The following is a 26,590-nucleotide window of genomic DNA, read 5'->3' as shown; positions in this document are numbered from 1 at the left end:
CAGCCTCTGAGCAGCTGATGGAAACGTGGACACCTCCCTCCAAGGGCTGACAGCAGGGTGTTGTTAGAAAGGAAGAGGGCTTTGACCTTTGAACGTGGCCCTCCATACTTTCTAGGACCAAGGGATTCCAGTCAGGAATTAAGAGGACAGGTTCCCACAGGCAGAGATGGCACCAGCTTCTGGGCATCTCAAGAGGGGGGAGGCAGGCAGGGCAGGAAGCAGAGCCTCACAGGGAGCCCCGGGGCCGCATTACCCGTGGAGAGGTTCTGCAGCACGCCGGCTGCTGCCGTGTGGAAGATGATGTCCGCGCCATCGTTCAGGTAATGCAGGTTGTTGCGACAGTCGAATCCCCTGTAGCCAAACACGTGGTCGAGAGCCAGCTCCTACATTCCCACACACAGATGACAGCGGCCCTCAGAGGGAGCAGGAGCAGGGCCACGGGCCCATGCTCCGGGGGCAGCCAGTCCCTTACCTCATGGGAACTGTGTGGCTGGTTAGACAGCCAACTCTGGCTTCTGGTCTAGCGAAAGAGAAAACGCAGCCCTTTCTTTAGTTCCCTGAAAGGCTAGGGGGACGAGGCTCACATATAGAGTTACAGGGAGTTTTCTGAGTAGGCTAGATAAGCTTCCAGGCTCTCCAGGTGAGTCCAGGCTTACTGATTTGATGCCCTACAAAGGTTCCCTGGAAGTTTTGTGCCTGTGCCTTGGCAGGCACTCTTTGTGTGTGTGTGGCGGTGGGGGGTGTGGAATGGTGGCCCAGGGGTTTGCTTTGATTCCCACAAATACCACTGGGCCTGGCAGAGCAGAATATCCAGGCAAATGCCATGCTCCTTCTGTTGCTCGGTGCTTGCCCTACAAGGTTTCTACATCATTTGCATTTTTTTTCAACAACCAGATACTGTTCTGGGTTTATAGTCTTTTTCTTCTTTTCATCTCGTCTTCCGTGACAAAGAGCAGCGGCTGATTAAGATCACATCAGTTATTAATGCGATTTGACGCGCACACGTACTGTTGGCAGCTCTTTTGTGCCAGGCGTGGTGCTGGGGGCGGGGGGACATAAGAGTAAGAAGCTGTGGGTCCCTTTCTCTATGTCCCCTGATTCTAGGTTCCCTAACCTCTCTCTCTAAAGCTCATCAGTTACAAACATCGGATTAATTGTCCTAAAAATACCATAACCCCTCCTTACTCCAGAACATTCACTGACTTTCACTGCCTGAGAGATGAACCCCAAACTCCTAAGCTGGCATAGTTATCCCCACTCACACAAGCCCTGTGCCTCTTGGTCCAGCTGAATTTCTATTTAGCCCACTTATCATGAGCTTTCCTATCTTCATGATTTTGCTTTTTGAAATCTCTCTTGCCTAGAGAGCCCTTCTCTTCCTTTTGTCTCAGCCTCCCCCCACCCCCATGTGTCCCCCAGAAGCTGCAGGTGTGGCATGTGACCCCTCATCCTGGTGGACATTGAGTCAAACAGGGCTAGTCAGATGGTTTCTCCCGGGAATTTAGAATTGAGGACACTGGTAGGCTTGGCTGTCTAAGTGAGGAGATACAAGCTCAGGGGCTTGGTCACCCATCATCTACCAAAATAGTTCAAGAAGTCTGCAGAAAAAGGGAAGGATGCATCAGATATACAGGGCCCTGGCGGGTAGGAAGAAGCACCATTTTTGTTTATGGTGGCTTCTCAGCTTCCGGTTGCTGTCTTTTCCTAAAGCTCAGCTGCATCTTCCGACTTGTGCTCTGTTCCATGATAAATCCCTCCAATTAGTTCTCCCTTTCCAATAAAAAACAATTTAAGATGGATTCTTCTGTCCTTAGTGAGTTCACAGTGTGCAAGGAGGGATAGATGAGTGAGAAATAATGGTGACAGCATGTGTGACAAGGGCGGATAAGGGGGGTGTTCGAGGGAGCGTAGGAGGGTTTAGGATGAGGAGAATCAGGAAGATCGCACATAGGACATGCCCGAGAAGAGCTTGGAAGTCCAAGGTGTGGTGAGGGGAAAGGAGGCACCTTCTAAAATACAGGGGCCTGAGGGTCACCCCAGTGTTAGAAACCATTAAGTGACAGGTTTGGGGGCTGGAGATTTGAAGTGTGGTGGCAAATCACAGGTCCTGAAGCTGGAAGAGGGTCCTGGTTGAGGTTTTGAAACCGTGCACTTGAATCCCCCAGGGAAGTATGGGAAACTTCTGGGTCTTAAAGCTGTTGCATTTTAGAGTGTGAATGCTGTGGGCACCAAGACATGTGTCACAAAGGGAGGGGACTCTGAAGGCAGAAACAACAGCTAGGAGGCTCCTCTTAGAAAAGAGCAGGTCGGGGCGCCTGGGTGGCTCAGTGGGTTAAGCCGCTGCCTTCGGCTCAGGTCATGATCTCAGGGTCCTGGGATCGAGCCCCGCATCAGGCTCCCTGCTCAGCAGGGAGCCTGCTTCCTCCTCTCTCTCTGCCTGCCTCTCTGCCTGCTTGTGTTCTCTGTCTCTCTCTCTGTCAAATAAATAAATAAAATCTTTAAAAAAAAAAAAAAAAAAAAAGAAAAGAGCAGGTCCACAGAGTGGCAATCCTCAAGTAGGAACAACCAAGTTCAAATCTCTGCTTCCTGCCTTGGAGAACTTGGGCATGGGGCCTAATCAGTCACTTAACTTCTGGGAACTGGTGTTCTCATCTGTAAAATGGAAACAATAGTACTACCTTCCTCCCAGGTAGGAGACGTGCATGAAATACGTCTCGGGAAGTATGTACACAGTCCCTGGCTCACTGTGAGAGCTCACGCAACATCAGAGATGTGAATAAGCCCCCTCTTCCCCCTTGTGTCTTCTCCCCTGAGGGGGACTAGGTCTGATGTAAGGGAGTCAGGTTCGAAGGACATGGGACATTTGCAAGTTAGTACTGACAAGACCTGGTGACAGGGTTGAAGAAACATGACCCAGTGGGTGAGAGTCCCTAGGATCGGGGCCACAGTGCTATGCAGGAGGGAGAGAGGACAAGAGCAACCCAGCAGGTCCATTCAGGTTTACTAGAAGGTAAACACAGATGGGCCTGCGCAGATGGTGATGTCCACCAGGCAGGCCTTACAACACTGATATCTGATTAAAAACAAAATAGTTTAACCTCCTTACCTCAACCAGTTTCTTTTTTTTGGTGATATTGTTCTTCTGGAGTTTCTCAGGCTGGGGAGCTGCTCTGCTAACCGGCGGTCTGGAACAGAGAGTAACAACAAAACAAAACAAAACAACCCCAAAACATGGTGTTGAACAAAAGGCAGCAAGTGTGCCCCTCCAGTGAGCTCAGCTAAGGCCAGTGCCAGGGTCCCCTCCCCACTCCTCCACTCAGCAGACCCTCCACCTGGGTTTGTTGTGTCCTGCTCCCTCCTTTGCTCCCCGAGAAACGGTAGATTCTGACATTTGGGGTCCCACACAATGGGGCCTGGATTTAGAGGCACTAGGGTGGGCTTCCCCACACCTAAAGCATCGTAGTCTAGAATAAGGCTTTCTACCTCCAGGGAGCCAAGAAGAGCACAGGAGCCAGAGGGGCTGATTTTCAAATGAAAGAGGAGCCTAAGAACGAAAAGGAAGAGGCTGTGCTTCCTGAACCCCCCAGCCATTCTCCAGGTAGGGATGCACCTATGTTGTTCAGAATTAGGTGGTCTGAGATCATGGCCTGGTGTGAGGTGGGACTCACAGGTCAGGTTTGGGAACGGGCCCAGATGGCCGAGTGCCCAGGTCATTCTCGATACACAAAAGGGCAAGTGGGAAGTACAGGGGTAGAAGGCAGAAAGAACCCCCACTTGGCCCTCTACCTCAGGGTTACGGTCTACCTTAAACTGCTACCATCATCCCGAAGTTTGCCTGTCCCCCCTCAGTTATGGCTCTGGGCCTCCAAATTTAGTGAAGAGATTTTATGATGGGTAGGCTCTCCACTCTTACACAAGCAGACCAACATTTTGTAATGTGGGGTTCCCTTAAATCAGACTTCTTGGGATGAGGAAATGGGAAGGGGAGAAGCCTGTCCCAGCTCCCGCCACAGGTTCCAAATCCACCAGTTACTGCTCATGGGCTACGCAAAGAGAAAGGATTACCTTGATCCCCTTGGAAGCAGCAAACAAAGCCAAGTGAGAAACTTAGTACAGTTTAGAGCCGCATTAGCAATCGCCTCATTCATGCACAAGCATTATCTGAGTGAACAGACATTCCTATGTGGCACAAACCATGCTTCCCGGGCATGCCAGCAAAAACTAAAACAGAAATGAAAGAGTGCACCAGTCTACAAATTCAGAAAGCTCATACCCTGGCGTCTCTGGGCAAACTCTGCACTAAAGCGCCTACAGAATAGGGAGAAAAAAGGAAGCCTTGTCAATGCTTCCCGCACACTCTCCATGACTTTGCGAATGCGCCCGGGGACTCTGCTTGGGTGAGAGTGTGCTGGGGGAAAACTTGTGCTCAGAAACACAATCACATCCTTCTGGATGTCGCAGGGAGTTATGCACAAAGGACGCTTTGTTTCTGAATCGAGTTCGACTCATAATTTAGCCTAATAATTCCCAGGGTTTCTTGGTAGGGCCGCTTGCCTGCTGGAACGGCTGGGGCAAAACAAAAGTTACCTTTATTTTCTGAGAAACTCTTCAATCAAAACAGGTTATATAATCATAAGTGATAATCGGACCAAATGGTATTATTATCTGCGCTGAAGAATAGGGAGCGAGCACATCTCTGCACAACGACACCCCCGGCTGATGTCATTTGCTGCCAAATTGAGCAAAACGGGGAGGCTGGGGGCACGCCAGTTCTCGCAATTAGACACTTCCTTCACATTAATTATCACTTCCCAGGACATCTGCTCTTTCTTCTGTTTTAGTGGGACTTTCAAATGAAATCCGTGGGTTTCTTCTTTCACCTAAGAATGTTCAAGTGTGTGACAGAAGCAAGCTGAGGTCTGAGATGGGAGCAGGAGGACGCTAGGGCTGCAGCAGGGTTCAAAGGCAGAACTTGTGATTGAACGCAGGGCTCGTTTTTGGGGTACACACAGGTTGTATAATATGCTCCATATTATACAGTGTATACGGAGTAGGCATACAAGCACAGACACTGCGCATTTATATATACACGAGCTTGTATATATATATATATATATATATATATATATATATATAACACAGAGGCAATCTGATGCTGTTTTTCACCTTGACTTTCAGTTAAAAACTGAAAAGTAAAGCAATCTCAGAATGTTTCTTTCTTATTTCACAAGCATATGGTTATAGCTGTACTGCTTCACAACTGAAGATGAGAGGGGCAAAAGGAAGAAACCTGCATGGTGGCAAATTCAGCGGATTGTTAAGTATAGACCCTTGGCGGCTGTGGATTCTGCATGAACGCTTAGTACTGGATGCTCATCGAACACCTGGGCTTTTCCAGAGTGCTGCGAATACTTACTTGACAATTCCCTGCCTCCAAAGGAAAGCAAGTTAAAACACAATACAAGCATTAAAGGCTTCTTTCCAGGCATCTATAAACAGTGTTCGTAACATCAGACGTGGGAGGAACTGCCAAAAATCTCAAACGCAGCCAAAGGCTGGAGGTTTGGCATTCTTCAGCAGATCTAAATCCTTCCAGATTCAGATTCCATCGGAAATGTGACTCTGAAAAGCTTTGCTGAGGTGGGAAAGAGTAGGGTGCATGAGAACATTCACTCACTTTTCAGTCCAATAAACTTTATAGCTGGCTGTCCCAGCTGGCGCTCAGGACGGGAGAGCCAGGAAGGGAGTGAGCACAGAGAGGAGACACAGGGAGGGGAAGAGCCTGTGGGGAGGGGGGCAGGTGGTGGGATCCCAGAGGGGCGGAGAAGAGACACAAAGGGGCCTCTGGGAGCAAGTGGAACTTTGAAGTCACTCAGGGAAACGAAGAAGAGTTTCCACTGGGCAAGAAACTTGAGGGAGACTGACAAAAGAGCAAACAAATTGGATAATCAGGAGAGGACGATGGACAGGCTTGAGCTCTGAGAGAGCAGAACAGAAGCTTTGCTGAGGAAGAGAGAGCAGAGGCAAGAAGCCAAGGGGAGGCCTGTGGCCTCGAGCACCTGACTGGGTGTTAAGTATTGAGGCAGCAATGTTCTTGTTCGGCCCTTGGGGTGCAGGCTGCAACCCCCACACATGCCAATGGGTAGTCCCTATGCACGGGCCCGTGACCTCTGTGGAAATGGCGCATTCTTGGGCAGCGAAGGACCATGAGAAGGTCAATCAGTGCTGCAATCCTGTCGTCTGGTAGCTTGGCTGCCAAAGAGAAAGCTTAGGCTCACTTGGAGATGTGTGGGATCTTCCCGACACAAGATCTCACCCCACGGAGAGCCCCCCAGAGGTGGCCGGGGCAGTGTTTGCCCCTCCGTGCCCCCTCCACGACCGGATGCTGCTAGAGCAGAGCACATAGTGACCTGAAGTGTGCAGGAGAGGGCTCCAAACCAAGGGTCTCAGGGAGACATCTAAAATGACAGAAGACGTGAGGAAAATCAGTCGCACACACCCCCACTCCTGCCCCGGATGAGCACAACATGACAGCCAACTGGGGAGTGATGCTCAGAAAGCCGGGAAGAAACAAAGTTGTTGCAAACAGCTGCTATAAAGAGAGGTGTGGGTGTGGAGAAAAATCAGCTACATTTAGCCAAGTAATGCAAGTTTGGAATTGTTTTCAGTGTTGTTAATCAGACAATGTTCAAAGGGTCCTTGGAGGAACATAGCTTTCTTCAGATTCCAAGATGTGCCATAAAATGGTCCAAGAGTTTTTGAAATGCCTTGGGAAACTAAGCTACTTTTGGTCCTTTTTGATGGGAACCAGCAGATGATCTGCACGCTGTTCAGCATCGTCCTCCAACGAGATCTGTCAGTTCACGCGTGGCCTTCAGGTACTCAAGCTAAATTGTGTTTGCACCTATGCATTTTTCTGGGAGAAATGAGGCATGTCTTTAGCATATTTTCAAAGACATATGCGATTTGAGAGAGAGAGAGAGAGAGAGAGAGAGATTAAGAACCATGCTCTCAGATAAATCCAGGTTGAGGAAAATTCTACAAAGCCATGGGAGATCTCATTATCAAAATAAAAGGAGCTGGATTCTGTTAAATATATTTCTCTGTCTTCCAAAACCACCTGTAGAGCTGCTCGGTGGTGACCTGGAGTGGAAGGGAGAGAATCCGACAGGAGAATTATGGGATGCCCTGAGGGAAGCCGGCCAACTTCAAAATGCTTTGGACTGAAGACTATAACACAGCTCCTCCTCCCCTGCCCTTTTTTTTTTTTTAAACAAAAGTGGGGATATAATCCCAGACTTGGCCGCTTTAAGTGAATCCCAATTTATTTGGGCGAAAAATGGAGGGCATAAAGAATAGAAAGGAAGGAACTGTGAGTAAAGTGGGCAGTCTATTGAAGAGGCCACTCCCATAATCCAAGGGAAGGATGATGAAGACCTAGACTAAAGCAGTGGTTGCAGAGAAGGAAACAAGGGGAAGTTTAAAGAAGTACTGGCAAAGTAGACTTCAAAGTAGACTTCAAAGTAGACTTCAAAGTAGACTTTTTAGTGTTTAGCCTAGGGGTTGAAGGAGGAAGAACAATTCAAGTGGAACACCAGTTTTCTGCCTGGGCACCTGGGTGGATGGTGGTACCAATGACTGAGCCAAGAGGAGAAGAGTCGTGACAAAAGATGATGAGCTCCCGTGTGGCATGTTAAGCTTTGGACATCTGTGGGCCGGAAGCTCAAAAGAGAGGTGGGACTCAGAGATCCCTCAGCCAATGGGTGGAATTCATGAGATTATCAGGAAGAGAGTGGGAAGCCTGAGGACCAACAGCATGTGAGTGGTAGAAGGGGGGGCCAGACATGGGACACCGAGAAGAAATGATTGAAGAGGTAGGAGGAGGGCCAGGAAAGATGGTTTCTAAAAAGTAAATGAGAGAAGAATGGCTGTAACTTCACTATCCAACATAGTACCCACTGGCCACATGCATCTCATCCAAATTAAGACATGCTATAACCATAAAATAAATACCAGGTTTTGAAGGCCTAGTAAAAATAATTTTTAAAAAGAAAAAAAAATGGCTCATTAATAATTTTCACGATTACATGTGGAATAATATTTTTAATATACTGGGTTAAATAAAATACTTTATTAAAATTAGTTTCACTATCTCTTTTAACTTTTTAAATGTGATTAGTAAAAAAAAATCACCTATGTGGCTTGCATTGTATTTCTACTGCACAATGCTACTCTAGAAGAAACATGTTCTTCCTTTTAACAAGACAAAGAGGTTTGGGAATCTGAAAGTCACCATATCAGTAGAATGGCAGGGACAGAAGGCTGACTGGTAGAATGGGCTAGAGAGTGAAGGAGAGATTTGGTAAAGCCTGGATGAGAAGAGGGAAGGGGAAGGAAGGTAGGGGCAGGATATGTATGTGTCTAAGATCAGTCAGAAGATTTACTTATTTCCCAGACAGAGTTTGGTGGGGAGACTAGAATGCATTTCTTGGATGAGGACATGGATCTAGTTTGGGGGGAGTGGCATAAGAGATACAGGAGAGAAAGGCAATGATCAGGGAGCACGGATAGCTGGGAGGCTGAGGTCTAAGCACCAGCTGAGGGACCAGCCTCGAATAGGAAGAGGAATGTCATCCCTCTGAGAAGAAAGGAAGTGAACGGTTTACATGGGGTGAAGGATGGGAAGCAAAACAGAGGAGAGAAAAAGAAGTGCCAAGATGGAGTTTATGCCCAGTAGCTTCTGTTTTCTCCATGAAGTAGGGTAGAAAAGCCATGTACCAAGAGTGGAGGGTGTGGGCAGGAGAATGAGTAAGAGACATAATTGTCTTTGACTGTGGAGTGGCTGGCAGAGGGAGCCAACCAAAGACAAGACTTGACATGAAGGAGCAGTGGAGAGGGCCTCAGTGCCCCCGGCAACATGAACTCTGGTGAGGACAATCTGAGCCAGTGTGATTTTCTAGTCAGAAGAATGGAGGTATGTGCTGTAGGGGAAATACAGGAGTGAAGAACCAAGAAGACTGGAAAAGGGGTATTCAGACAGACAAAACAATGAAGCCAGGAAGATCTGATGAACCTAGAAAAAATAGAGGTATTAAGGCATCTAGGATGCTTTAATGAGGATTAAGATCAGGATTACTGGGAATGAGAAATCTAGAGGGGAGAGGTTTAAGGCACTGATGGAGAGGGGAGCTACTAGTGATTCTGTACCCCATGGCTGGCAAGAGCTGGGGTTAGTCAGTTGACTGTTAGTGGAACTCCTCTGAGACAGGAGGCTGGTAACTGACAAGGACAGGAAAGGGCAAAAGATGGCAGAGTATGATGGAAACTTCAAAGGAGGGGGTGGGGCTGGTTAAAGAGTGAGCCAATATGCTTTACAAACACTCACAAAACACCAGACCCCCCCCATACTTTACAGCCAGGGATGCTGTTACAAGGGGCACAAATCATGCACCCCAATAACTGCTTCTGTGAACACTTCCCCAGGTGCCACATCACAACCACACACCAACAGAAAAAGGGAGGGTAACAAGCCTGGTAGTGCCATTCCCTCCACATGGAGATCTGAGAGATGCTCAGGGATTTGACAGAAATAGCTGCACCCTAACCCTGCCACTGTCCTGTAAGAGATGCTCCGTCTCCTCAGAAAATCGCTCACCCACGTGTGATGCATTCTGTAGCTCCATGAGTCAACTGATTACACTGTAAGTAGGATTTCCTGGGTGTATTACTCTTTCAAAAAAAATCACTCTACCTCTGCACATTTTTTAATGATAAAAAGTGAACAAACTATGCTCTAATGAATGGCAGGTTTAATTCCTAAAATTATCGGTTATAGAGAAGTCATTATTGTGCTTCAAACAAGACACAAAATCAAGAGAAGTGAATAAGGGAAATCATTTCTGAAGGTAGCATTAAATTCCCTTAAAAAAAACCAAACCCAATTATTCAGCTTTTAGCAGAGTTAAACGGGCAAGCCATAGGCCTCTGAAATTGTTAATTTCAGCATTCTGGGAGTTTAATAGACACCATAACTTCACATCCTCCCACATTGTTAAAGAACAGGAAACTTGCTACCTTCTACCTACTCAGACCAGCCGTGAGTGCAGAACTCAACAGAACTAAGGGGTGGAATAAAGAAAACTCAGCCTAGAGAGAAACGCCCTGGAAGAACAGGGACACTCCTTGCCCTGTTTGCCCCGCACACATGCAATCGCTGTCCCTGTGTGAGGGCTGAGCCTGGCTTAACACAACACACAGGCAACGGCGAGTCTCCTAAGAATGAACTCTCAGGCTCTTTAAGGCCAATTCATTATTATAAATGGGATGGAAACGGAGAATTCGAGGCTCCTTCCCATTTATCAGAACAAGCTTCAAGATAGGATGTGGCGGTTTTGACAGATCTCCAAGTGGTAACTTCGAGGGTGAATTCAGAAGCACCTGTTAGCAAGACCGTCCGTGCTTAGCAGCTCTTACAATCTGAGCTCACAAAGCAGCTACTGATCAGTGATGACAAAGGGCCTCTGTGAAGCCACGGGGAGCGAGGAAAGGGAAGTGCCAGGCTGTTTATTCGTTAATTTCCCCATGGAGGGGAGCACTGTCCTGATTCACCAAGCTTGTCATGCCTGGGGCAAACTTGAAATGGGCAGTGGCTGATTAAATACAGCTTAACAAAACAAAAACAAAAACAAAAAAAAACTGGGGGGCAGGTTTCTCTCCCTGAACATAGCAGAAAGGTTAGAAGAAAAATTTGACATTACCTAGAGATGATGGTTTCTTTCAATTCAGGGAAATCTAGCTAATCTTTGCAATATTTTTACACCTTGCCACTTGTGAGCATGTTCTTTGTTTCACCATAAATCCGTGGACAAAGCAGCTTTGGATGAAAAATAGGTGTGATGGCTACAATAACACAGACTTCTCTTTTCCAATTCTTTTGGCCTTGGATTATTTAAATAGTTGTAAACCAAACAGACATTTAATTCCTGATGGACAGACGGTAAGAAGATAAAAATCTTTAACTGAGAGAGCAATCCCATACCAGATTCTACATGGGTCACACCGTGCCCACCAAAGATGAGACCACCCATGGAGGCTAACAAAATGAAGGTAAACGTGGTTGCTGACCAAGAATGGATCTGTGGACCATTTTGAGGACAGATGAATATATTTCAATATTAAGAGAAGCAGGCTCAGTAAATTCATCCATTCATCTACTCGTTAGACAAATAGTTGTTTACTATGTACTGTGTGCACAGCACTACGTCAGGCACACGGGGAGAACTGGGACAGCACAGTGCTGACCCTTGAGGCACTAAGGGACAGACAAAGCTGACAATCCAGTGGAACTTAACTATCTTGATACCATGGACCAATATAGTCAGGACCCAAGGATTAAAGGTGGCTATTAATTTGGAGCTGAAACAAAAAACCAAGTTCCTTTAATGTTTCTTTTATAAATCCATGGTGTATACTTTTCTTTATAGGATTTTCTTTTTGCCTAAGTTCATAAATCTGGATAAACTGAATCAGAAGAGATAGGATAAAGTAGGAGAAGATCGATTTTAAGGCCTTCCCCATTCAGCTGTAAGCACAACTTAGGAAAAGGTTAGCAAAACCCTAGAGCTAGAGTGCAAGCTTGAGGTCATTTGGTGCTGGGACCCAACTGTTCAGAGATGAAGAAACCAACATTTATAAAGGGCTCAGAATCTGCTTCTAATTGTGGATTGGTAAAAGCTTCTTGGTTTCTCAAGGAGCATATGGCATAGATTGATGGTTAAAAATGTACCAGAGGGACTAAAATATTCATGTAGGAGTATGCACAGACTCCTCCTTCATAATCCCCTGCTAAGAATAACCCTGGCAATGTAGCCCCAGCATCTTCTCATACTGGGAAGCTAAGATGGATGAAGGGTGACAACTTTGCACACCATGGAGGACTGGGAGAGGGATTCTGTTCAGGACAAATACGCCCCTCATACATGTTTGGGGGTGCCCAAACTGCCTTCTTCATAGTGGAACTCTACGGAGTTGGGAAGGAGAGGGTCGCCCTTCAGGATCCTGATTTACCTGTAGGTCCCCAAGTGGGGTTACTAAGAGATACTGAGATGCTGAGATGCTGATGACTGGGATCAGTCAAATATGGATGAGTAGTGCAGGGTGCCACTGGTGCCTGGGAACAAGTCCCTGTATGTGGGGACTCCTGGAGGCACCATTCATCCATCCACACAGAAGCAAGCTCACAACACATATGAATGAGCAATGACCGGAGGAGCCTGGTCCCCTGGATCACCCATGTCACATAGTCCTTGCCAGAAAAAGGGGATAGTTAGTCTCAGTGCCACAGAGACTAGGATGAAGGGTTGTTGTATGGAATTGCCTAAAGGCAGAAGCCGGGGGGAAACTGACATGAGAGCTAGAAAATTGGTCAGGGGTGCCAAATTCTTAGAGGAAGAAATTTCCAAACTGGATTATGGGTATAATGACAAGATGCCAACAAGATCTCAGACTTTGATACCTAGCCCATGGATATCAGTGACTAGAAATGAACCTAAACCTTGTTAAATTGTTAAGGAGTTTATTCACTCAATCAACAATCATTTTCTGAGTCCTGGCACTGTTATCAGATTCAGAGAAAAGGCACTGTATCAGAAATTTTGCTTTCACAGAGTTGACATCCTAGCTGCGGGAAAGCGGCTTTATGAGAATCTCCAAATCTGGCAAACAACAAAGGCCTGTGATTGCTCACCTCTTAAGGCCTCTAACAACAGAAGTGGGATTATAGAGCAAAGCCCCAAAAGGTCATCCTCCATGAAGCCAATCCCAGACTTGGCAAAACAGAATAAGGACAAACAAAGAAGAATTTGGCAAGCACAACCGGTAGAGGAGAAGGATGACCAAGGACCCTATCCCACTGTGCTGGAGATAACCTCACACAACCTGAAAGAGGGCATGCTGAGGCAAGATTCTGGTCAAGCCAAAGTCAGTTTCGCTAAGCTCATGTGAACATGTTGCAGTGTGTGAGAGTTGTTTTAGAGTGGTAATACCTTCTGAGCTTGCAGGCAGGCATATAGTCAGACGATCCTAAACACTTGGGTTTGTGTTTGGGGAGGAAACAGACTGTTAAAAGGTATAAAATAAGACCTCAGGAGAACAGTAAGAGGAGCCTCTTCTATTTGGAAAAAGTTCTCATAAGTATGGGTGTCTGTTTCATTGGGGTACTCTGGGGACTTGTGAAACCTTACCACTGGCTAAGGAAATGCTGTTAGCTCCTGCCTATGTAACCACGCTGATAGCTTGCCAATACTCCAAAATTAAAGAAGCTTTACATCTCTCATTTTTGTTTTGTCATCTTTCCATCGTCGACACCACTGTCCTATTGTGATGACCAAGCAGATTGCTGTCAGAGTGGGGTTAGTGCCAAGGACTCCTGCAGGCCCTTGCCAGAATGCAGCCAGCCACTTTCCAGATAAACACTGGACACCTATTGAGGTTTTAGATGTAAAAAGAAGCCCCACAGGAGGAGCTGAATGTCACGTTGACTTTCACTAAGTCAACCCTTGTTGTAAAAGTTAGAGACTCCAGAATCAAAAAACAAGGGGAATTTAAAGATGTCAAAGTTTCAAATGTTGGAGGTAATGGTAATAGCACAGTTGATATAAAATTCTGTCATTAACTAACCTTTGCTATAAAAAATAGTCAAAAATGGAGAATAATTTCAAATTAAAAATTTTAACTGGTGATTTCTACTTTAAAATATGTGAATTATCCCAACTAAGAGCCCAAGATGAAGTAGCTTTACTAGTGAAATTCACCGAACATTTGAAGAAGAATTAACACGAATTCTTCTCCAACTCTTCTAAAAAAATCAAAAAGGAGGGAGCACTCCCAAACTCATTTTACAAGGCCAATATTATCCTGATACCAAACCTGATACCAAAGGACACTGCTGGAAAATAACAGGCCAATATCCCTAATGAATATAGATGCCAAAATTCTCAATAAAATACCAAAAAACTTTACTTAGCAGCACACTGAAAAGATCATTCACTATCATCAAGCAGGATTTATTCTACGGATGCAGGGATGGTTCAAAATACGCAGACTATCAAAGTGATACATCACAACAGAATGAAAGAAAAGCATCATATGATCATTTCAACAGATGCAGAAAAAGCATTTGACAAAATTCAACATTCAATCATGAGAAAAACTCTTAACAAATTAGGCATAGAAGGAACATATCTTAACATGATAAAGTTCATATAAAACAAGCTCACAGCTAACATCATACTCAGTGGCGAAAGGTTGAAAGATTTTCCTCTGAGATCAGGACTAAGGCAGGGTGACAATTCTCACCACTCCTATTCAACATAGTACTGAAAGCCCTAGTGAGAAACAATCAAGCAAGAAAAAGGAATAAAAGGTATCAGAATTGGAAAGGAAGAAGTAAAACTGTTTCTATTGCAGAAGACATGATTATATATAGAGAAAATACTAAAGACTCCACCTGAAAACAATTAGAACTAACCAACGAATTTTGTAAAGTTGCAGGATGCCAAATTAACATACAAAAACTCAGTAGCATTTCTATATGCTAACAACAAATTTTCTGAAAAAGATGTGAAAAAATTGATCCCATTTATAATAGCACCAAAAATAATGTACTTGGGAATTATTTTAACTACAGAGGTGAAAATCTCTATGGTGGGAACTGTAAGATCTTGATGAAAGAAACTGATGAAGACAGAAAGAAATGGGAAGGTATCCCAAGTTCATGGATTGGAAGAACTAATATTGCTAAAATGTCAATACCACCAAAATCCACCTATAGATTCAATGCAATCCCTATTTAAGATTCCAGCGGCATTTTTTTTAAGAAGTAGGAAAAAAGACTCCTACAATTTGTATGAACCACAAAAGACCCCTAATAATGAAAGAAATCCTGAGAAAGAAGAACAAAGCAGGAGGTATGACACGTCCTGATTTCAAGCTAAACTATAAAGCTATAGTCATTAACACAGCATGGTACTGGCATAAAAACAAATAGACAATTGGAACAGAATCAAGAGCCCAGAAATAAACCCAAGCATACATGGTCAACCTAATATTTGACAAAGGAGCCAAGAATATTCAATTGAAAAAAGACAGTCTCTTTAATAGATGGTTCTGGGCTCATTGGATATTCACATACAGAAGAAAGAAACTGGACCCATATCTGATTCCACTCTCAGAAATTAATTCAATAGATTAAAGACTTAAAAGTAAGACATGAAGCCTGGAAATTGCAAGAAGAAAACATAGCCACAAAACTCCCTGACATGGGTCTTCGTGATGATTTTTTGGATACGACACCTAAAGCACGAGCAACAAACTAAAAAATAAACAACTGGGACTATATCAAACTAAAAAGCTTCTGTGCAGCAAAAGAAACCATCCAAAAAGTGAAAAGACAACCTATGGAATGGGAAAAATATTTGCAAACCATGTATCTGGTAAGGGGTTAATAATACACACGCACGTGTGCACTCACACACATACACACACACACACACACCCCTCATACAATCCAGTAGCAAAGGAAAAAAAAACCCCAAAAACCTTAAAAAATGGGCTAATGGCCTCAAGAGACATTTCTTCAAAAAAGATGTAGGACAGACCAATGAAAAGATGCTGAACCTCACTAGCATGAGAGGAATGCAAATTAAAACCACAATGGGATATCATCTCACACCTGTTTGGTCATCATCAAGAAGACAAGATGGATAGTGGATGTGGAGAAAGGGAACACTTGTGCACTGTTGGTGGGAATGCAAATGGGTGCAGCCACTGTGGAAAACAGTATGGAGGTTCTTCAAGAAATACAACTACCATATGATCCAGTAATCCCACATCTGGGAAATGTATCCAAAGGAAACAAGAACACTAACTTGAAAAGACCTTTGCACCCCGATGTGTGCAGCACCATAGCTGCAACAGCCAAGACACGGAAATAACCCAAGTGTCCCTCTAGGGCCGAAGACAAAGAAGATGTGGTACAAAAAGAGTAGAATATTAGCCATTAGAAACACGGGAAATCTGGCCATTTGCCATATGTTGTCATTTATATATGGAATCTAAAACAAACAACCAAACTTGCAGAAAAAGAGACAAGCTTATGGTTACCAGAGGTGGAGGGGAAGGGTGAGGGGAACTGGAGTAAAGTGGTCAAAGGTACAAACTTCCAATTATAAGGTATGCAAGTACTCAGGATGTGTGATATACAGGACAGAGAGTAAATCTTCAGAGTTCTCTCAAAGACAAGGGTTTTTTTCCTACTTTGTTGTTGTTGTTGTTGTGCTTCTATGAGAGGATGGAGGTTAGATGAAGCTACTGTGGTGATATATTTCACAATATACATTAATCAAACCATTATGCTGTCAGCCTTAAATTTATACAGTGATGACAATTATTTCTCAGTAAAACTGGGAAGAAGATAGAAAAAAAGAGCTATATTGACATTTACCCACTACTGCATGATAGGGAAATGAAGAAAACGTATGTGGGTACTAAATATTTCCCCCGACAGTAGCTCAATCTCGTAATTCTTTATCACTTAGGACAAAAACACTAAGGATGATATTCAAATTTTAAAGTGATTTTCTAATTACACTGCAGACCCCTCTCTGGAAAACAGTTAGTATTTAATTAAGACACAAGGCTAGCTTGATCCAAGTGTATAAAAAGCTTTGTTTCTTGAAACTTTACAATGGGATTAAGTCCATGTTACAGAGCCAGGTCAAAGAGCGGAGCATCTAGCCTCCATGCACCTAATCAAAGGAGCACTAGAACTATCAGTGTCATCAATTCTACCCTTATGCATAGTTCATAAGTAAACTACATTAAACTGGGGCTAAGACAATACAATTTAGGTGTTAAAAACGAACTCTTCTACCTCAGACATTTTCTTAAAGGGAGAGATGAGCTTCCCAGTCGGAGACAGGCAGGAGAGGTGACAGCAAGCCCAGCGTCCGGCTGAGGAAGGGGAGACACGCTTTAGCTCACTGGGGGATTCTGATTGCTGGCCCTAAGTTATGCAGCTTCTGAGGGGAGAAGGCAGGGGGAAGGGTTTGACCCTCTCCTTCAACTGAAAGGTGGACAATATAATGTCATGAAGATAGAAACAGAAAGGGTCAATTACCACATTCTTTTCTCATCCCTGGACAGCCAGCCAACAGCTGCAAGCCTCAGCACTTACTAATAAAGGGCCTTGAATAACAGACTGCTGCCTCAGGAGCCACGAGAACGCAGCCCCTGAGCTAACCCTCATGCCCACTTAGAGAGACAGAAGTTACTGGATATTTATTTATATGTCAGTTTCCACAAAAATAGTTCACTTGATACTTATTTTGTATTTTTCATCATAGAGCTAGGTTTTTGTCTGAATGCATGTTCCAACTAAATATATCAAATAAAAATCTTCATCTTTCCCATTCCCCATGCAGCGAGGAGAGGAGGAGATGGGGACAAGTGTGTCAAACAGGAGACATTTCAACATCAACTAGGAACCACAGCCCAACCACGTGAAACTTGGAAGACAAATGGCTGATCAGCTCAGCTGGGTTTTACTAACAGACCACGTGCCACCTTTGGAGGTATTATATATCCTATTTGTAAGTTACAAAAAAAGATGTCTTGGTGATCCAAGTGTGTCGCACTTACCTCATATCCAAAATTGGTATTGCACGGTAATTTAATCCATACAAAAAAATTGGGTATTGGCGCTAGACATTTGTACAGCTCTAAGTTTCTAATTTGTTCTTTTTCTTCACGTAAAAATAAAATAAAAACCTCTGGAGATGGGCCAAAGATGTTCACATGTTATTTTTAAAGATGTGTGAAAATATAAAAATATAATGTGAATATAAAATATCAATTTTAAAACATGACCATTCTCAGTGTACTAATGTTTTCTAGAAGTTAATTCTTCTGACACCCCTGGACAAGGGTGTAAAACTATGGCCCATCAAAACTGATCCATTTAAAATTGCGTAGAGCTTTAAACGTCTCTAATGATTCTTGATACTGATTTGGCCATATTTACTGGTATCTTGAGATGACTGTATACATCCAAAGGCATTTATAAATGATAGTGATTACTGTTCAACATTAAAATGGCCAGAGGTTCTTTTCTGTGATAATAATGCCAGTTTCCATTAGAAAAACAAACAAAACAAAACACGAAAGAAGTATGGGCAGGATATTTTCCACCCCTTCGTGTCTATTCCCCACCCTTCTCTGCTCCTGCTCTGAGCCCTTCATGGCTAGCCTTTGACGACTGCATCAACAGGTGCTCTTGCCCTTCAGCTTCTGACTGGCTTCAGCTTGAGAGGGGCAACAGTAGAAGAGGAGAGGGTCAGAGAAGAATGCAACTGGGGAATTTAATCCTCAGAGAGCTCCTTGCTGGGACTCTGGCCAGTGCCCTTTAACCTTCTCCCTCATGTATCAGCTCCTTAAGGCTGTCTGCTCCCATGGCTAATGCTCCCCACATCTGGCAACAGCTTGCCCCCATCAACCTTGGGACACAAGAGTGGTGGAGGGGCTACCCCACCCCTGTTGTTTCTCCTAATCCTGCCCACACCTTTGTGACCAGTCCTTTCATTAAACGTTAAACTCTCCCCTAATTACTTCCTTTTCAGAGTGCTCTTGCTTTCCTGTGAGGGCCACAACTGACAGAAAGCTTAGGTCACACCTGAAAGACTAAGGTTATATCTCTCACGGTGCACTAATCCTAAGAAATTCTATCTAACATAATGGGTGCCCTATATTTTACATTCTTTGAAGCCAACCTCAGACAGCCAGAGCCAAGAATCAAAACCAGAAAAGGAAAAGAAGCTTTCTCATCTTTTAGATGACATGATCCAATATAATCTTTAGAAATACAATAAATATAATACAGCGCACCAAAGCATGACAAAGGCCCTATTAAAACAAGGCAAAAAAAAAAGAGTTAAATTTAAAATATCAGTATACTTCATAATCTTTTAAAAAGTTGCTTTTTTTTTCCTTTTCTATTTTAGGCCTACAACAATTTAAGTTACCTCCAGTAGTTATGGGGAACTAATGTGCACTTACAGAAACCAGATTCCATGCTGGGACAGCAAAACCAATGATGAGTGTGGGACCAACCTCTTCTCAAAAACAAGGACAATTTCGGAAGTACACAATGGTATTGTGAAAAAGTCACATATACCAACCCAAAGAAAGATCTGCTAAAGGCCACACAGTGACAATTTAAACATTAAACAATGACAACAATAAAACCATCAGGATTGGCTGCACCTAAAATGGTTATACTTCTGCCTCAAGAGACAAATAAAACCTATGCCTTTAAAAAGGAATATATACCAACAGTAACCAATTAACCAGTGCTCAGCTGATCATCAAAAAAATGAGGACAGAAAGAATGAAAAATGATTTTTCAAAAGAAAACAGTAACTTGTTTCACTGATATGACTGACTTAGAGTATCCAAGTAGTTAGCAGTCTGAAATGTCAAAAGTCCTTTTCCTGCTAAGTTGATGCTATGAAATGCCAACTCTTAGGCCAGAGGGTAAAGGATAAAAATGGAATTAGATATACCTAAAGCTTGGGCCTTCTCAGTGACGTCTTTTAAAGTTGACCTTTCCTCCCTGTCTTACTGTGTGTACTGGTCATGGAGTGGCCAAGCACAGAGCCAGAGTTTCTGGAAGAGACTGGGAAGAGTCTGGGGCAGAATGGCAGGGGCGAAGGAGGGGTAAGGATTCAATTCTTCTGCGGGGGTGACATAAGAGTTTCCCGTGCCTTGCAGAATCTTTACCCCATAGGAACATCGCTTATGTTCCAGGAGGAATTTGAAAGACTAGGGGAAGCTGGTTCTTTTAGAAGATAGCGTGTTACCTCCTACTCTGTATATATCTTTAGATATAACTTTTGTCATAACAAACACAACCTTTACATCCTCTGACTTCTTCTAACATTCATATTATTGTTGAGTTGTGAAAAACATGCACATGGCAAAGGCAGGAGTCCGTGACTGTTCCAGCCAGCTGAGGATGATACAGACGTGGACCAGAGACCCCTGCGTTTTGTGTCTCTCTTTCCTTCCAAGTGGCGGTTTAAAAAAACTATCCTTGTTCTGTCCTCTCCTCACCACTATTTGGCATGTTAGGGTGATCACCATTACTGTTAGTCACAGGACTGTGACGAGCTTCGTCTGGACCTGGAGAAGACTTCATAGCTCCCCGAGATCTGGATGTGGGGCTGGACACAGTAACTGATTGAAACTCTTTGGGAGGGGCTAACTGCATTTTCAATCATTTATGCGGGATAGTTTAAATTGGAGTATTTTAAGAGTGTGTATACGACAAGAAAAAGGTGGAGGGCAGTAGACACGTCCTGTTGTGGGCTCATACATAAATCCAATTCTGTTAACCACCTTGGACGTTTACTTCTGGTAAAGGTGATTACACTGCTCGTTTATGGGTGGGATATGACATGACTACTTACCTAAACAGCCAATAAAAGGCTCATATTTTACAGATCACCAGTGATTGGTTCAAGGGTGGTCATGTGACCCACCAGAGCCAATAGTACATCATCAAGCATTTGTGAGGACTTGTCAATCAGAGGCAGTTCTTTCCTGCTTGAGTCTAAACTTTGGGCACTGCAGTCATTTTGCTACTTGAATTGCAATAACCAGAGAAAGCAGAACTGAGCTATGGGGAGAGAACAGCAAGATCTGAATTTCCCTATCATATGACACATGAAGTCACCCTATCCTGGATTTTTGGATGTGTCAGTCAATAGGTTCCTTTTGCTTAGGCCAGTGTGGGCTGGGTGACCTCCCTGAAACTAAAAGTCATCCCTTATAAATTAGAAAATGACATATCAACTTGGTGTGACCTTGGAAAGTGGTGCAAGAAACTTCTTAATCTTATAGGCAACTCTAGTAATCTGGTGCTGAGCAAATTTCAGGGATTTTGTCACCTGATGGGTTCAGGAGAACTGCTTTTACTGAAGTGAGAACATAGTATGTTGGTACTATCCCTTGTGCTGTTATGATGGTAGGTGTTTTGTATCTTAAATTGCTCTGAAAACCAGGCCTCCCCCTCCTGTTTTTTCTTTCCGAAAAAGAGCTGACATTTAGAGTATTTATTAAGGAATAATTTTAAGTTTGCAGACAGATGGAGCAGCCATAATATTGAGAAAACAGGGCCAAGTAGAAATGAGGCCAAAAGTTGAAAGCAAGGGGGTGTGTCAGTGTGAAGGTGGGAACCTGAGAGGCCGGAGAGGTTTAGAAAGGTTGCTTTAGACCAGAGCTGGAGTCAGGAGAGGTTGAAGGAGAGCACTATGGGGCAGCCCTGAGTGTGCAGATGAGCTCTAAAAGCATAGGTTCCCCCGACTGGAAAAGGCTTCCGGACTCTCCTCAGCCCCATGCCACACATGGCAGGTGAACAGCAGGATTACTCAAGACTACCCAAGGCTGGGTTCTGGCTAGACCAGTGTGGTTAGGTGAAGGGGACTAGGCGCCCAGTGTGCTAGGGCAAAGTTGGAGTGGGGGACCCAGATAAACATTGATAAACACCTGGAAGGGATTACATCTTCGGTCGGTATAATTCAGTATTCTTTTGAGAGCAATTACAAATTTCTCTCCATTTTCCTACTTCTCAAAATACTGGAACTAAAGATCATGTGACTGCTGAAGAATCCGAACTCCCGGTGTGTTAGAAAATGTAAAAGAAGCACAATCCAAAGCCTTGCAGCTCTTTTAAAATCAAATAACAGGGTCTAATCAGAAACCATCTAGGACTACCTGTAAAGTGAGGAATTAAGAGACGCAGTTGCTTAAAAACTAACTGTGCATAACCTGCCACTGTCTACAAGGTACTGTTTTCACTATGATGGATCCCGTGCTCATCTCATGTTTCTAAAGTGGAAAGGATTTAGATTGGAAGTAGACTTTTCTGAAACACTGGTAAAAGGCAAAATGAGTCCCTGCACCAAGAGGTTGTTCCGTGCTCACGCCTCTTGCAACTCTCCAGTACTTGTCTCCCGTTAGTCTCACTGGGGTGTCTTGGCCCGGGTGTTTAGAAAAAGCACCCAGGTATCTGCAGGTCTGCGTGGGAGGGAACAACGAAGGGCAGGTCAAGAAGAGCCTCTGTGTCTCTAATCAGGGTCAAAGGGAAGAGTGTCAGGACAGACAGTCCTGAAATATAGGCAGGGAGAAGCCAGGCGCTGCCTGACATCAGACTCTTTGTCTGAGGTCCCCAGCTTTTCTTTTTCTGCCTCTCTCTCTTCTGCTTGGGATGCTGTTTCTTATCCCAGGTGAGGACTCAGATGAGATATTTGCCTAGTTTATTGTCAAGAGTCCTCTCCACCCCACTTTCCTTCTCTCATCCTGCTTTCTCACACAGTCTCTGAACATCCCACCTTGCCTGCTATGCCCTTCTCTCTTCTGTAGTCCAGATGCTGTCCAGTGTCCCATCTCTGAGGTTCAAGTTCCCCTAACATTACTGATGAGAACTGGCGGAGACTGCTTGGTTTTGGTTCTGATTAGGATTTGCTCCCACGGACGCTGTTGATTCAGACACCATTTGCTGCTCCTTCCTCGCTCACTCCTTCCTGCTGTGGTCCAGCTTTGCTCCCAGCATGCCTTGCAGCTGTCATCCTGCTTTCTGGTTACAGCCCACTCTGGGAACTGAAGCTGTCAAGGCTTTTAAGTTATCAAGGATGTTGCTCTGTATAAAAAAGCCTTGATTATTCCTCTGGACCCTATATTTATCTCAAAAATGTTTTGTTCACTGCATTTTTTTAACTACACCCTGGTGTGAATTATTTTAAAATGCCAACAGAGTCCTGAAATGCCAACCCCTATATCTCTCAATACTATGCAGCATTTTTTTTTCCTTTTGTATATATCAAAAAGTCAATCCCGTGGCTGCTAATATACTTATGACAAGTGCCCAAACTGATGTGGTGAGGTAGCTTCCAAATTCTGGAGTTTTTAAGATTGCAAATTCTTAAAGGTCCTTTGTACCTCACTTCTCACACCTTTTCATAAATTGAACAGGGATGAGTATTTTTACAGGCCTACCCGAAGAGATATTGTGACAAGTGGAAGTTCAGATGAGCCTCTGCTTAGGTGAGAAACCAACTGCAGTGTTTGGAGTTGGGAATTTGCTTAGATTTCTAAATCTTAGTGGCCGGCCTAAGTCTTAGCATGACAAAGCACTGGGTTATAGACATCAGCCAGAAACAACCTTGGAATAATAGCCAAGTCAAGTCGTTTCGTAACGGTACATGACATTGGAAAGGTTGGGTAATTTTTCTCCCAAAAGAATGTTTAATTTAGACCAAATGTTTCTAAGGGTGGATTATTTAGGGGTGAGGCTTACTCGACACTTAGGTGCATATGGTTCTTTTTTTTCTTTATTCTCAGTAGTAGGCCCTTTAAAATTATTTTCTCTTTGTGGCCTTAGAAAACAATGTTGCAAGCAAGATAAACTATAATTTATAGACTACTGCAGAAAAATCTCTATAATTTTTTTTAATCAAAAGAGAACTCTGAATCTTCCCAGTGACACTTAACAAAGATGCCAGGGATGATTGAGAAATTTGTGTAGCAGATTCCAAATTTGTGTACAGCATCCCCTGTTTATCAAGCTTATTTTTTTATAAGATTTTATTTATTTATTTGACAGAGAGAGATCACAAGTAGGCAGAGAGGCAGGCAGAGAGAGAAGGGGAAGCAGGCTCCCTGCTGAGCAAAAAGATCAATGTGGGGCTCGATCCCTGAGATCATGACCTGAGCCAAAGGCAGAGGCTTAAACCACTGAGCCACCCAGGTGCCCCTATCAAGCTTATTTTAACATCTAGCAATGAACTGAAGCAGGAGGGGGAAATATTTCTTTATATTTACATTCCCACCTAATTTTAAGAAGTGATAGATAAAATTTTTGAAGCAGTTATTATTAGGCAGAAAGCCACACTGAATGAAAAAAAAAAAAAAACAACAACAACAACAACCTGAATCTCATTAATTATGTGGGACCAGGGTACTTGTGATCACCCAACCCGTTAATATGAAGTACCCACAGAGAATTCTTAAAACATCTTTGTGATCCATGAAATTCTCTTCAGATGTTAGAGTTTTTTAGTGAATATTTATCCTTCCTAGTATGAATATGGTTAAGTTAAGAAACTGTAGTAACTATGAGCTTTTTTCCTAAAAAAAATTGCCTAAGTATTTGGCTATTTCCCTTACCAATGTTCACAACAGCATATCAAAAAGACCTAAAATAACATCTGAAACTCTCTTTCTATATAAGGATCCCAAGGTGGCAAAAACAAATTGGTTAGGTCTGGACTCACCAAACCCACCTGAACAATCTTGGGCAGGTGAAGAGACAATGATAGAAGGTACGCCAAGTGATACAGCGTGATGCACAGACTCTGGTCAGAACAGAGGATTATTTTTCATGACCCACAAATATTCCTTCAGGACCTTAGACGCCCTCCCACCCTCCTACCCCTCTAATCAGGATGTCTCCTATTAGCCATCACATTCCAGACAGCAGGTGGCTATCCTGACATCCTTTCTGGACAAGAGGAAGCCTGATTCAACCAGATCTCATGTTCATTCAAGTCATATTCCACAACCCACTTCTGCAAAGTGCGACCCATGCTTTGCCATGTATCAAGGGCCATGGGCAATTTCCCCCAGGTTAAGTCTGTATGCAGATTAAGACTCTGTGCATAAACACAAAAGACTAGTCAAGGTAGCAACTCTGAGACCAAAGAAAATGAACTCTTGTTGAAATCAGTTTCTTGTCATCAGATGTAATAAATGTGGACAAACCTGGCGACATCATACCTTTCTTCCACCGAAACTTCTTTCAGCTGCTGGTGTGGTTTGGTGCCTTCCATCTCCCTGATGCTCACTGCATAGATCTTGGTGGTGTAGTCAATGGCCTTCTCTCTAGCAACGTCGCTGTCATAGCCTCAAACAATGGAAAGAAACAGGAGCGTGGAGTTGGTTGGCAGTGGGAAGGGAGGATGGGGGATGGGCTGTGCAGGAATGGGCAGCAGCTCATGGCTGGTGGGGCTCGCTCACCTCCGTCCTCTTCCGCATCTGTGTCCGACTCCTCACTGTCCACCAGTTTGCTCTCTTGGGTCCCCACGAACTCCCTTGTCCAGATCATCAAGGCGGTGTCCGCGCCGCCCACTGTGAGCAGCACAGAGTCATTGTGCAGCCACCTCACATTGGTGACGTGTGCGCTGTGCCCCACATACTTCTTGAATCTTGCGTGCTGGCCCTGTAGAGCCAGAAACCCATGAGTACCCCATCCAGAGTCTCATTACTCCTGCCTCCAGACTCTTTCACTGGTGTTCTTTTCCAGAGTGCCTTCTAGTGGATACAAAGTAAGCAGTCAATCTAAGCAGCAGTTTCCCTCTGTTTCTTTAGAGTGGAAGCTCCATGAGGGCAGGAACTCAGTCTCCTTTTTTCCTAAAACATCACCTGGCTCGTTACGGGTCCTCAGTATGGAGTTTGTGAGGGAAGGAACGAAACCTTAGACTACAGAACCTACTTCTGGGAGCCTAATGAAGTGTATGAAGCTTATTTGTTTCTCTCAAATATCAAATGTACATTCTCCACAGGTCTCTAGTGGAAACTCCTGATGGTGAGTCTGGCTGACATTTGAGATGAGAAGTATCTTCCCAGTCAACCCCCATAGTGGCTTCTGTACCACAGCCCAGGCTAGGACAGAAGACCAAGGGACTGCTTATAATCCTGGGGCCTAAAATAAGATTTAAAATAACATAGCAGTTTCTGCCACAGATACTGGAAACAATTTTCACTGGAAACACCCAAATAATTCATTTTTAAAACAAAGTAAGTTCCTTTTCAACAAACACAACCAAATAAAAGAGCCCAATTTATGAGTGAATACAGAAAGCTCTTCAGCGTTGCACACCGAGGCCACACAACATTCACCCAGGCGGGGAAGGAAGAGGGTGAAATACAAGGCGGCGGCTCACACGGGGCAGTCCTGACATGCGGTGGAAGCCGAAGCTGCCACCAGAAAGCAGCTTCCATTTTTGGCTCATGAGCCATGGCCTGGCAAAAACAGCTCCAGCGAGAGCCATTTAAAGAGGGAGAGTTTTTCCATCCTCTCAGCAACAACCAGAGAATACCTTGACCGAGGTGGGAAGCTGCACACTCTTTCTGAGGTTGTGAGAGGGCCATCGGTGTCCCCGATGGAAACTGGACTCAATAACGGAAGAGGCTTCCAGAGGGTTTTTGGACTGGCATGCTGGGGAACCTGAAACCAGCACAGACACATGGCAGGAGACAGGTGCAGCAGAGTGCGTGACTCTGAAATACTCTTAGTCAAGATCTCTCTGTATTGGGCGGCCCCCTACCTGAGAGAGGAGTGGAAATGCCCACTCCTCAACAGAGTACTGAGTGTAGAAAGAGCAGGGAAGCAGAGAGGCAGGCCATATTTCCAGGAAGCCTTCCAGAGCCACTGGTTTGCTACAAAATAGGCAGAGATAATGGGAGCAAAGAGGACAGG

The 26,590-nt window shown here is 44.2% G+C and overlaps 1 protein-coding gene across 4 annotated transcripts in view; it reads right to left on the bottom strand.

The window, feature by feature from the left end:
• EML6 (EMAP like 6) overlaps positions 1-26,590 on the bottom strand; it is a gene marked incomplete at its 5' end in the record, with an annotated part of 278,105 nt that overhangs the window by 19,470 nt on the left and 232,045 nt on the right. For 2 of the 4 annotated variants that reach the window (XM_080812626.1, XM_080812627.1), the window contains 4 exons: positions 254-383; positions 3,107-3,185; positions 24,889-25,015; positions 25,129-25,330. In XM_080812626.1, coding sequence (XP_080668752.1) covers positions 254-383; positions 3,107-3,185; positions 24,889-25,015; positions 25,129-25,330 — 538 coding nt within the window. Of the gene's footprint in view, positions 1-253; positions 384-3,106; positions 3,264-24,873; positions 25,016-25,128; positions 25,331-26,590 lie in introns of all 4 variants that reach the window. The other 2 variants (XM_080812628.1, XM_080812625.1) reach the window with 2 other exon arrangements.

This window comes from Martes martes (genome assembly GCF_963455335.1).
Source record: "Martes martes genome assembly, chromosome: 9".
NCBI lineage: Eukaryota > Metazoa > Chordata > Mammalia > Carnivora > Mustelidae > Martes > Martes martes.
Note: the sequence above shows the minus strand (reverse complement) of the source record. Positions and strands in the feature narration are given on the sequence as shown.